Raw genomic sequence first — 12,829 nt, forward strand, 5'->3', positions numbered from 1 at the left:
ACTTTTGTTATTTTTTGACTTTCGATTTTGACTGAGACACAGAATTCTGCATACAGTAGGTGCCTCATAAAGACTGGAACTTGTTAATACTCTGACCTTCTGATTGATTAGTCATTACTCAGATAGATACAATAATGTCCATTCAAATAGCCAGCCATGGAGCAGTGTTCAAGGCATGATTGCTTCATCGCCTCCTTTTGATTTCTTCTCAACTTCTGTCCTTGTTTCTCCATTCCTACTGTGAACCCACATCTACATTTAACGTAGCTGAGTCTGTACAAAGAAAAATTGTACATGATTGCCACCATTTCCTTAAGATAGGCCACTATCTTAGCACACTTGAAGAAGATCCTGGGAAGAAAATATTCTTGTGTTATACCAGCAGGTTCAGACTATTTGAAAAGTAGAAGAAAGATCTATTCTCTGCAGCCAGGTACAAATCTAGTCTTTGGGGGAATACTGCATGGGTCATTTGCTAGTTCCTGTTTCTGTGTTTCCCTTATTTTCCATCCAGAAATGTTCCATGCCTTGAGGCCTTTCTTCATCCCTGGCTCCCATCCCTTTTCATAGCCAGAATTGTGGCATATGGTGAATATGATTGTGTTTAGCACTCCATGCACAGGGTGTTGCCCGAAAGATGCTATACAATCATTTCCATAACACAATGCCCTTCTGTTTATCAAAGCTATTTCTATATCTTCCAGCTTAACTTATGCTAACACAGTGTTCATTTTTCTAGTTGTAGCAAGTCCTCCAGAGTAAATAAATGTTGAAGCATTACAGTCTTATGGTATTGGTAGTAGCCATTCCCCAAAAAGCATGGAAGTCAGTTATGTGCTTCAAAGGGGCTGATGATGGAAAGGATAGTCACAGCCTTTTGGTTAAAATTAAGCAAGTATGGGGGCACCTGGGTGGTTCAGTTGATTAAACATCTGACTCTTGATTTCAGCTCCAGTCATGTTCTCAGCGGTCATGAGTTCAAGCCTGGCGTTTTGGAATTTTCTCTCTGCCCTCCCCTGCGCGCACTTGCTTGCACGATTTTTCTCTCTCCTGCTCTCAAATTAATTAAATAATTAATTCATTAATAATAAGCAAGTATGTTTCTCTGTTATAAATATTCCATCCCTTTTCAGTAAGCCATCTTCTGAAAATTTCAAGTTATTTATCAAAACCAAAAGACAGTGAATCTAGATACTTCAAGAAGGTATAGCCATGCATAATAATTGGTCTTAACTTGACTAAACAATGGAAGAGACTGACCAACGCCCAGAGACACCCAGCATATGTCAGCTGTGCCTCTACTGGCTGGCGTTGCAGAGCAGCCCTTGTCCTCACCAGGCCTTGAGCTTTGGTGGAGATACCTCTTGTGTCCCACCTCCCTGATAGAGTTGCTGTGCAGACAAAGTGCAAACTGCTGTTCGGATGCATGATGGTATTACTGCAGACACACCATCTTGTCAAATTCTGTTTTCAAGAAAGGTCACCACAGTAGAATTTCACCTACAGTTCACTGCTTCTAGGGATTGCCTCTCACTCAAGGTTGGGTTTTCTCTTCTGCTTCTCAATAGTCCTCATTTTCTAGGTGGTTGGCTAATTTTTCTCTGTGCCTGTGCGGACAAAGACTTAGCTGGCTAGATCTCACCCGGAACCACTTCTGGTTCCGGGGGTCTGTTTTGAGGACATTTTGGTAGAATTGGTAGTTCTGGGAGGCTTATTTTGGGAGTCACTTTAGCCCTTTCCGACTCCCACTCCTGCACTGACATGTAGACTTACCACACCCCCTCCTATGAGGGGCTGCTGGTTCTCTCTGCCCTTTCTTCACTTGGTTCACCACATTCCTGGTCTCTGGGCTGCTGACACTGCGAGTGCCTCAGGTCGACTTCCACTGGTCGGTATGAGTTGATGCCAGGCTGCCAGAGGTGGTAGCGTCCTCGTGTACCACCTTGGTTTCCACTCTGCCTACCACATCATGATGCTCATTGCAAAGAGGCATCAATGAGGATTGCTTAACATGAAGGCCCTTATGTGGAGGAGTGAGGAGACCTATATTCTCTGTAGCTTTGTGGGTAGAGTGAGCCTTGCTGGGCCATAGAGACATATCTAGACTTGCTGGAGACACAGCTGGAGTTACCCAGTAATGGAGCAGACCCTTTGGCAAAATAAGGACTTAAGTTAGGATGGTGAGGTGGTGGGTGACTCTACATCTTGTATCATGGACACGTTTGTTTTTGTTTTAATGTTGTGCTAGAGGCATTATTACATGATTGAGAACCTAGGCTTTAGAGCCAGCCCATCTGGAAAGTTACTAATTCTACCTCATAGAGTGATTACAAGGATTGTAAAGCATGTAGATAGGTACCTGGGACACAGGAAGTCACATTAATGCTATTATTTTTTTAATAAAAAGGAAAGAAGCTGTTTTCTTCTGTATGACTGTTAACAACCTCTTGGCCATGTACACATACAAAGTTCCCCCCGCCCTTTCCGAGATTTTTAAATAGCTGGCCCAGGTGTGGTAGAAGGGAATTTTTTGCTTTTAAAAGAGTGTTGTTTTAGATAACTTTCAAAGCCTTGTTCTACCCTGAGAGCATATGGCTCCATGATCCTGGATCTCAGATGGTTTGAACTAATGAGAGTGCTGCTGTACTGGGGCAGCACAGAAGAAGCTGATAGTTACAAGCCTGGCACTTTGCTGTGCACTTTACCTCCTCTCATCTAATGCTGGAGCGACCTTAGGTCAGTCCCTCTAAATAAATAAATGGTGGGGGTGGGAGGGGGATGAACAAATACCTGAGAGACACTCACTGGGAACAGAGCTATGGAAGTGCCTGTTCCTTGGAGGCAGCACTTACCAGGTTATGGGCAGGGCTAGGGCGAGTGGGGGGCACTGAACCTGCCCCAGTGTCAGGCTCAGACATCAGCAGATGCAGGCGTGATTTGGCTTGGTTAACAGCACTACAAGGTCCTAAAAAGATACAAGGAGAACAGAAATGGCTTGAGGTACAGAAATGCCCAGTGTCACACTGGGCCCTACCCTTTGGTTATCCCGGAGGCAGACACAGCTGCTGCTGCTGCTGCTGCTGCTCTTTCTTACAAGGAAGCAGTAAACAAGAGCTTTGTGGAATGAGTGTGGTTGAGGGTAGAGAATTTCTCCTGCTGTGGCCAACATGCAGACCATCAGGCTCATAAAACCTTGGGTGTTATAAGAGAATAGTGAAATGAACAGCACCCCAAGTCAGGTGTCTCTCTGGGGAGTGCAGTCTGAGACACTACAAATGCCAACTCCTTTTGGCAGAAGACCAGAATGTGTACACCAGGATTTCCCAACCTGGATACTACTGACATTTTGAGCTGGATGATTCCTGTTGTGGGTCCTGTCCTGTGCACTGTAGGATGCTTACCAGGATCCCTGGCCTCTACTCACTAGTTGCCGGTGTAGCACCCACCCCCGGGCGGGACAGTGTCTTCAGACATTGCTAAATGTCCCTTGGGGAATTGAGAACTACTGCTCTAAATAACCAAATCAATGTGGAGTTTGCAAGGGCTCCCTTTTCATGGTACCAGATTTGCCTCATACCCGTAGAGCTGAAATGGTCTCTTATTTCTCAGCTATTCCCACCACTTTCTCACACAGTTCTGGCACAGTGACAGCAGCTTGAGCTTGGAAACACGCCTCTGGACTGTCTTCCATCATCTGTGCCAAGGGCCTCCTGCTCCTCCTCAAGCAGGCATCTGGCTTAATCTGCCCCTGTCTCGTTGGGTTGTGAGTGCAGGGGTGATGTCATTGTGCCTTCCCAGGAAGGGTGGAACAAAGGACGGGGTCCCCAAGGACACACAGCCTCATCCTCAGCTAGGCTGCTGGGTAGATTTCTTTCCTTCCCTTTCCCTCCTTCCGGCCTCAGAAGTGTTTGTTGTTCATAAGGCCCTCCATTGTCAGAGGACACACTAAGCTGACTGGACTTTGTGTCTCACTGCTGAGCCCGTTTCCTGCCCCTCGTGTGTCATAAGAGTGTTGGTTGTGGTCCAGTCCTTGGATGGAATCTTCCATGTCTTTTCCAGAGCAGTGGCGCAAGCCAGAGGAACTTAGGCTTTATGTGACTCTTCTAGCACACTTACGTGATCTGGGGCCTGCTCTTCAGCTGTGTGGGGAGAATAGAAAGAGGAAACAGGAGCGAGGACAAGAAAGCAAGGGCTTTTCTTTTCCTTTTGTTTTTGTTTAAGTTCTCTTCATCTTCTTTTCTCCCTCCTTCCTAGAGTTTCTGGGGATGGAAGTAGCCCTCCTCACACAGATCCTCAGCCTGTTTTATTTCCATTCAGTTCTCTGCCCCACCTATGACCTCTCTGCCCACTTCAGGGGGAGGAGGGTCTGGGTTCGACTATAACTCCCAGAACTGGGTAGTGTGGGAGTGTGCTTACTGTCTTGAGAAGCAAATCCTTCGAATCTCCTTGTTTGTAAGGGAACCTGTGAATTCAGAACCTGAAGGAAGCCAGGAGTATTTTTGTAATGTGAGATTTATCCAAAAGAGTGACGGTTGGCTGAGGAACACCTTTGTGCTTGTTTATTTAGAAATACCATAATCTAAGCAGGTTTTCATTTTGATCTTGTTCCCTTGATAGGTTGGGTGTGGTAGTGACTTTGAGCCCAAACCCTTGAATAACAGCTTCGAAACCCATCAAGGGCTTTATTAAAGACATTTTTAACTCCAGTGTAGCACATAAAATGTATTAGAATTTTTTGAAAAATTAGCTGTCCCTAAATACGTCTGAACCAGGAGTTACTTGCCATATCTGAAATGTACTTAATGTCTTTGTATTCTGCTTTGGACTTCCTCTTCCAAACAGCCAACCTTTGGCAAAAAATACAGCTCCCTGTGTCAGTGTCTTGAAGTTGCCATCCATCATGATGATTGTGTGATTAATAATGCATGTGATCTTCTCTGTGTGACCTATCATGATGTTATTGGTACAACTCCTTTTTCATCTGCAACTGTGCCCCTTACTACCGTTTTCTTGTTCCCCCAATCCTGCCCTTTCTGATCCTTTCTTTTGGGTTGGCTTTTGTCCCTTAAAAAGGCCTTCTTTTCTGCTGGACGGACTGTTCCTTGAGGGAAAGGCTGGGCAGGGAGGAGCTGCTCATTGCAGCAGGTGGCCAGCCGCCTCACCTGCCAGACTGGCAGCAGTACAGGCTTGTCCTGTGTTGTCTCTGCCTGGCCCCCTTCCTGTGGAGGGATGGCTGGAGGCCTCAGCAAAGCCTTCCAGGCAGACTCCCGGGATATTCCGGCCAGGCCAGGAACCCAGTATCTCCAGGCCACCAGATACATGCCCTTGTCCACAAGGGTGGCTTTTTAGTTGTCACCAAGTGGTGGCGAAATACATAAAAATTATTGGGGTCTGCTCCCTTTTTTGTAGATTAATGCATAGACATCTTGGTGGGTTAGGGCTTACACTGGAAGGAGTAGATCTTGGGTCCTTTTGATGCAAATTTATGCTACAGAACCAGAAGTGGGGTGAGTAACTGGCAAAAGGGTATCTCTATAGAAAACAGTCAGTGAATATGAATGTGTACAGGGCATGTTATGTGGATCTCTGTTGAAGGTTTCAACAGCCTGTTGGGCTGATATGTCTAGAGTTTTAGGCTTTGAATTGGACAAAACTTGATCACTGAGGCTTGAAAAACTTAGTGTTGTTTCCTAGATGACTTGGATGTACTACTACTACACTTTAGACCATAAACTAGCAGTTGCCTTTTTTTTTTTTTTTTTAACGTTTATTATTTTCAGAGAGAGAGAATGTATGTGCAGTCATGAGTAGGGGGAGGAGCAAAGAGAGAGGGAGAGGCAGAATCCCAAGAGAGGGAGAATCCCAAGCAGGCCCTGTGTCATAAACACAGAACCCGTTGTGGGGCTCCGTCCCAGGAACCATGAGATCATAACCTGAGCGGAAATCAAGAGTTGGATACTCAACTGACTGAGCCACCCAGGTGCCCCTAGCAGTTGCCTTTTCAACTAATGGTTGTAGTTTGGAGATTACAGCTGTCCACTCCTCTTATAGAAGGGGACACTGAACACAGTATCTCAGCACATTTTTGGTGAAACCTTGGGCCCAGGCCCTGCTCTCCCAGTGCCTGGCCAGATCTCTTTGTACCTTACCACATTGACTGCCATTTTCTCTGTTGTTCATGGGTGTGTGATTTAGCAGGTGAGAGGATCATTGCAGATCAAGGTCATGAGTGAATGTGTCGTCTTCTTTTTTTTTTTTTTTTTTAATTTATTTTAATTTTAAGAGTGAGAGAGCATTTGAGGCGCCTGGGTGGCTCAGTCGGTTGAGTATCCGACTTCGGCTCAGGTCATGATCTCACAGCTCGTGAGTTTGAGCCCCTTGTCAGGCTCTGTGCTGACAGCTCGGAGCCTGGAGCCTGCTTCAGATTCTGTGCCTCCCTCTCTCTCTGCCCCAACCCACTCACATTCTGTCTCTGTCTCTCTCAAAAATAAATAAACATTAAAAAAAATTTAAAAAAAGTGAGAGAGCATGAGTGGGGAAGGGGCAGAGAGAGAGGAAGAGAATGGATCCCAAGCAAGCTCCACGCTGTCAGCCTGGAGCCCAATGCAGGGCTCTAGCCCGTGAACCGTGAGATCATGGCCTGAGCCAAAACCAAGATTCGGACGCTTAACCGACTAAGCCACCCAGGCACCCCGTATCTTCTGATCCTTTGTATATGAGAGAAGCAATTTCTTCCTTTAGCTTTTTTACCCCATGTCCCTCCCTGTACTGTGTGCTTCCCTAATACTCACCTTTTGAAGGAACAATAGTAGTTGTAACATACACATTTGAAACTTTACCAAATGTTATGCTACGGGGCAGGGCTGGGCTGCACAGGACCCCACTGTGATCTGCTGTATCCTCTTGACTCTTCAACAGAGATGAGAGAAAATGAAATGAATGAGAGCAAGAATATTCTGCTGGTGGTACACGTAGGGGCTCAGATGTTCAAGGATTGTATGATTCTTACATTCCTCAAGCGTTTATCATGCTTCAGAGAAGCTAAGTAGCAGTTTCAGTTAGAGTTGAGTTTTCCTGTTCTTCCTTTGGCTGGCTCTTGTGACCCTGCTAGCACAAAGCTGCTGTTGCCATGCTGTGATTGATGGTAAAACGAGCTCTCTTCTGCTTACAGATGAGCGTGAAGCTGTGCAGAAGAAGACCTTCACCAAGTGGGTCAATTCCCACCTTGCCCGGGTGTCCTGCCGGATCACAGACCTGTACACTGACCTTCGAGATGGACGGATGCTCATCAAGCTACTGGAAGTTCTCTCTGGAGAGAGGCTGGTAAGTGGGAATGTTATTAAGTGACTTTGCATCATAGGCCGGAAAATGTTTTTGAAAAATCAAGTGTGGACTTGTGTTTTCTGATGAATTTTGCAGTTAATGACTAATATTTTTGAGAACGAGAATTTGGATAGGTGAGATGAGTATGTTGGGAAAAGCTCCTGTGTACCATTGTGAGTCTGGGTGATATTCTTGAATTGTAAGAAAGCAGCCTCCTTCTGGTAATTTGTGAGGTTACTACCCTTGTTCTGAAAGATCTTGGCTGGTGTCCCCTGTTAAACTGGGCACAGCACTGGAAATGGAAGGGCCAGACATAGGCACTGGCTCCAGGATGAATCTGTATCCCACAAGATCATGGAATAATTTTAAATCTGTTTCTTATTGATTCTCTGGAAAATCTGAGCTGCTGTTACAAGGTGGCAGGAATTGAATTCAGTAGTCTTTGATGTTTTTTGCTTTCTTCCCTGCATACTTCATATTGTGGGGGTGGAAGGAGAGGCTGGTGTTTTGTCATCTTGGAAACTCAGCTTCTGATGAATTCACTGTGCCTTTTTGGGCAGGGGAATTGTCAGTCTACAGTGAAAATTCTCTTCCCATTTTGTTTCTCGGAGCTACTCTGGCTTTCTGTGATGTGACTTTTGTTTATGAACCATAAACCAGTCACTGTAACTGACCCAACAGGTTTTGTCTCGCCTTGGTTTGAAAATAGATGCTATATTGTACCAGAACACATGTAGTTCCATAGGTGGTGGTGGGACAGAGCCAAAAACTGACGCCCAAGGATAGAGTCCCACATCTGTACTGACATCACCAGGAAAATATGATGCTGGTGGTTGGCAGGGCTGCCAGAAAGCCTTATTTTTAACTTGAGCTCCACCCTGTAACTTGACAGCCGCATGGGTCCGTATGAAGACCGACCCACACACCTCTGACCACAGGCAAGGGGCTAAGGTTGTACCTTGCTCTATTATTAGCCTGCCAACAGAATTGCCTCTTGAGCCTGGGTAAAGACACAGAGTTTTCTCTCTCGCATTCCTACGTTCAAGAACAGAGCCCTTTAAAAGATAGTGAGGCAAGTCCTATCTCATCTGTAGTGAGTTTTGTCTGTGTGCTTTGTTCCCCAAGCATGCAGGTCTTGTTACCTCATCTTTGAGAGTTTGTGGGTCAAGCTAAACTAGAGAACTAAACTCAAGCTAAACTTGAGCTTCTGTTCCAGCCCATGATGGCTGCCTCACAAGTGGTATATAGGGTAGGAGTTGGGGCAGTTGGGCTCGTGTGGAGGGGATGTAAGACCCCTCATTTATTGCATTTTGATTTTTTTAAAATTTTTTTTAATGTTTATTTTTGAGAGAGAGAGAGAGAGTGAGCCAGGGAGGGGCAGAGAGAGGGAGACACTGAATCTGAAGCAGGCTCCAGGTTCTGAGCTGTCAGCACAGAGCCTGATGCAGGGCTTGAACTCACTAACAGTGAGATCATGACCTGAGTGGAAATTGGATGCTTAACTGAGCCACCCAGACGCCCTTGACTTGTTTTTTGAAGTGAGCCTGTGTGAGAACCTAGGATAGAATTACCATGATATGCACCTTTAAATATAGTTTTTGGTTTTGGTTTTGTTTTTCCTGTTTATTTTTTTGTTCATTTTTTGAATTAGTTTTTTAAGTAGGCTCCACGCCCTATGTGGGGCTTGAACTCACAACCCTGAGATCAAGAATTGAGTACTCTACTGATTGAGCCAGCCAGGCACTCCCTCCCCTTTTTTAAAATTTTATTTTTAAGTGATCTCTACACTCAACATGGGGCTTAAAGTCACGACCCCAAGATCAAGAGTTGCATGTTCTGACTGAGCCAGCCAGGCACTCCTAAATTTCACTTTTGTAACCAGACATTTCCCCCTACTTCTCAGACTTTTTTCCCCCTTCTTCTTCAATGTTTAACTTAGTATGATTATTTTATTTTATTTCATTTTTTTTTATTTTTTATTTTTTTTATTTTTTGGAATGTTGTTTGGAAAGTAGCTAAAAAATCATTAAAGGTCATATGGATGGAAATTAACTTGAACTTTTATTTTGGTTCCAGTAGGGTCGAGTCTTCCAGGCTCTAGGGAGCAAAGTATTCACCTTTGAAGGTCCATGGTTCTTTAATACCAAGAAGATCGTGTCCTTGATAATGTCCACATAATAAATGGGGTCAGTCCCATTGCCCTTTATTCTGAACAGGGCAACAAAAACTTTACTAGGGAAAAAGAAAGCAACCAGCAAAGCATAATTCTTAGTTATGTATGGGTCCCACTCCTCTCTTTATTTGCTGTTAGCAATACTTTTTTTCTTCTTTTTCTTTTTCTTCTTCCATTATTCTTTTTCTTTTTCTTGCAGTCATCCAGAGGCCTAGGAGAGTAGGAATGGGGAAAAACAGAAAATGGGAGCCATTTCCAACCTCTTAGGCAGTCAGTGCTAGAAATGGTGTTTAGCAATGACATACCCCTTTGTGAAGCCCCAAGAGCCTTGAGTTCTTTCATTATCTGTTCCTCACAGCCAACCCTGATTATAGGTTGGGCAGTCTGATTAATCTTCTTACTCCAAAAATAAGGGTACCATAGATAGAGTGAGCTAAAACTCTTGTTCATTCGAACTGAGACTTTTTAGCCTGTTTGGCCCCATGGTTTATTTGTTTCATGGAACTTTCTGGGGGGGGGACGCAAACTACTCTCTGCTCTTGGCCACGGAGGCTGCCAGGGACTCAAGTTAGAGACCCTCCCTGCAGCAGATGACCTCTCTGAGGTCTGGCCCCAAAGAATCCTTGCATATTCAGAGTACAGAACTAATGAGGTGTGGTTAGAGCTTCCAGGCTTGGGTAAATTCTTGTCCACAGCTAAATGTGTATGGTCAGATAGCATTTAGTCAGCTCTGGGCTTTCTGCGCCAGTGATCCCAAACCCTGTGTAACATTTTTGCCCTCTATCTGGGCCTATATCTCAGTCAGCATTTTAGCCCCAGCCCTTATCATCAGGTTGACGGTGGGTAACAGATGAATATAGGAGGAACTAGAGTATTTAAATTTACTAGAGTAGAGTATTTAAATGTAGATCTATGGAGCCAGTTCATCCTTCTTTACAAAGGAGAAAGTTTGATTTTTATTGAGTAAAGTTCAGAGAAACAACAGCTCCAGATAATTCTTACCCTAATCCCATCCTGCATTTTGACTCAATAAAATTTGAGTTACATTTGAGCAAGTATCACACAGACATTCGGGTTATCAAGGCACTTGACTCTGCTGTATTGGGAGCGTCAAGAGAGCAGAAATCCCTTTCTGTGGTCTAGGCTTGGACAGAATCCGTGTCTGGAAATGTCCCTTTGTTTGCCTTAAATATGTCAGCCTGTGCAGCATTGAGGAAACTTTGAGACTGAACTAGGAAGCTTCTCTTACTTGGGTGGGATTGGGTTGATGACAAAGAAAACCATTTTTTTCCTCAATATCTTACTCTGAAATGACAGTGGCTTATAGCTCTTCATAAAGGTGTTGCTTTAACATTCCCTTAAAAATACAGACCCACCCTTAACTTTAACATCACCTGAGCAGATAAATGCTGTGAGCACAGAAGCCGTGCCAGTCATTCTGTCAGTGGTCTCAGATCTTAGGGCCTCAGGAGTAATGCTGTCAGGCTTGGACTTTGGTGAAGTGGGGCCCACGGGTCATAACCCAGGGTTGAAGCTTGCCTGTGCCTGCCCCCTTTCCTCCATGGGCCTCAGCAGTGGGGGATGGTTCTAAGTAAGACTGCCAGCTTTCTGCCCGGTTCCTGCCACACAGGGCACTCACCTCTGACCCAGAGAGGACAAGGTTTTCTGAATACCTCTGCCTGCCATTTCCAATAGCAGATATCACTGGTTTTTGCTTGCCTGTTGTTTTCCTGATACTCGGTCTTCTTACTCTGTTAATCAGTGTCAAAGAAGAGAAAGCAACAGCAACAAAAAGGATTTTTTTTTTTTCTTTGCCACCGTTAACTCCAGAACAGGCTGAGCTAGGTGAGGAAGATAGATTTACCACGAGATTTGTTAAGCCTTAAATCCCACATTGAACTGCTCTGAGTTTTGCATAAAGCCTTTGTTGGGAGAGCCATACTGGCATGTATTGTTGAAACGGGATTTTGTGGACTGGCCACAGAACCTACCTGTTGTTTGTAATATTGTTTGTTTGGGAGTATTTGCTTTTGTTCTAAATATGGCCACAGAAGAAAGCACCATTAAGTTGCAGTCTAAATTGCACAAATGCAAAGAGCGAATTAATAGTAATAGGTACATATGATCAAGTACCAAGTGAATGGTCCCAGAGTCCTAGAGTTCAGAAGGGGAAACCAGCCTTTTGGATGGCTTATCAAGAAGCCATAGCAAGTGGGTGGGGTTTCATCGGGATCCAGGAGGAGGGGTTTAGGTTTAGATGGCCCGAGGAGATAAGGGTCAGATGTTTGCTGTGAGGGAGAGTGAAGGAGCAAATTTGGCAGTGGGCATCAGGAAGGAACTGGTGTAGGAAAGTATCCTGGCTAAATTGGGGATTGTTTTTGGAAAGAGTGATGATGGTAACTTGAGGGTCTGTTGCTTTTAGTTTGTACTGTCACATGCATGATCTCACTGAGTTCTCACAGTCTAGTGAAGTGGACAGTTAGGCTTTATGAAAGAAATAGGCAGAGGTGACCAGGATCTTGCCCAAGGCCAGTATCACTAGTAAGTAACAGAACGTGGACTCCAGTCCATTCTCCTGTTTATATTGGTGCCTTCCTTTCCCTCTGAGCCCTGCTAAAGGGAAATGTTCACTGGGAGAGGGCCCAGCCAGTGAGGAGCCAGGTAGGACCTAATGGAACACAGTGTGTTGTTTCTTGATTGATTTTAATTAGACAAGAATCATCTATACTCTTATTAAAGCTCAAAACTTGACTGGGAACTTAGGGTGAAGTGAGTTGGGCTGTGTATTGTATTAGAGGAGACTGGAATAAATGCTTCCCATCCCACCATCTATATTAAGTAGAGCTTTTGTGTGTGGTGGAACCATTTGTGATTAAAAGAAAGACAGGGGCACCTGGGTAGCTCAGTCGGTTGGACATCCGACTCTGGATTTCGGCTCAGGTCATGATCTCACAGTCATAGGATCGAACCCGCATCAAGGCCCTGTGCTGAGCATGGAACCTGCTTGGGAGGATTCTCTCTCCCTCTCTTTCTTCACCTCTCCCCCACTTAGACTCTCTCTCTCAAAGAAATAAACATTAAAAAAAAAAAAAAAAAAAAAGGCAAAGACATAAGTGTCAGTCACAGTGGTAGGTGGAGACCAGTTAGTGTGTTTTCCCCATTTCCTCTTCAACTGAACAAGAGACCAGGAGGCATGTTAGTAAGCCTTGCAACCTCTAACATATACATTGTGTTTTATAGCTGGAAGTTCATCCCTTCATACTAAGAAAAAGCAACCGGCCGGGCCATCCAGCTAGTGTGTGGCAGATAGAAACCTAGAGTCTGCTTCTTCCA

At 44.7% G+C, this 12,829-nt stretch overlaps 1 protein-coding gene across 4 annotated transcripts in view; it reads left to right on the forward strand.

The window, feature by feature from the left end:
* SPTBN1 (spectrin beta, non-erythrocytic 1) overlaps positions 1-12,829 on the forward strand; it is a 198,920-nt gene that overhangs the window by 118,763 nt on the left and 67,328 nt on the right. For all 4 annotated transcript variants that reach the window (XM_042981401.1, XM_042981398.1, XM_042981400.1 and 1 more), the window contains one exon: positions 7,172-7,323. In XM_042981401.1, coding sequence (XP_042837335.1) covers positions 7,172-7,323 — 152 coding nt within the window. The remainder of the gene's footprint in view (positions 1-7,171; positions 7,324-12,829) is intronic.

This window comes from Panthera tigris, chromosome A3 (assembly GCF_018350195.1).
Source record: "Panthera tigris isolate Pti1 chromosome A3, P.tigris_Pti1_mat1.1, whole genome shotgun sequence".
Taxonomy (NCBI): Eukaryota; Metazoa; Chordata; class Mammalia; order Carnivora; family Felidae; genus Panthera; species Panthera tigris.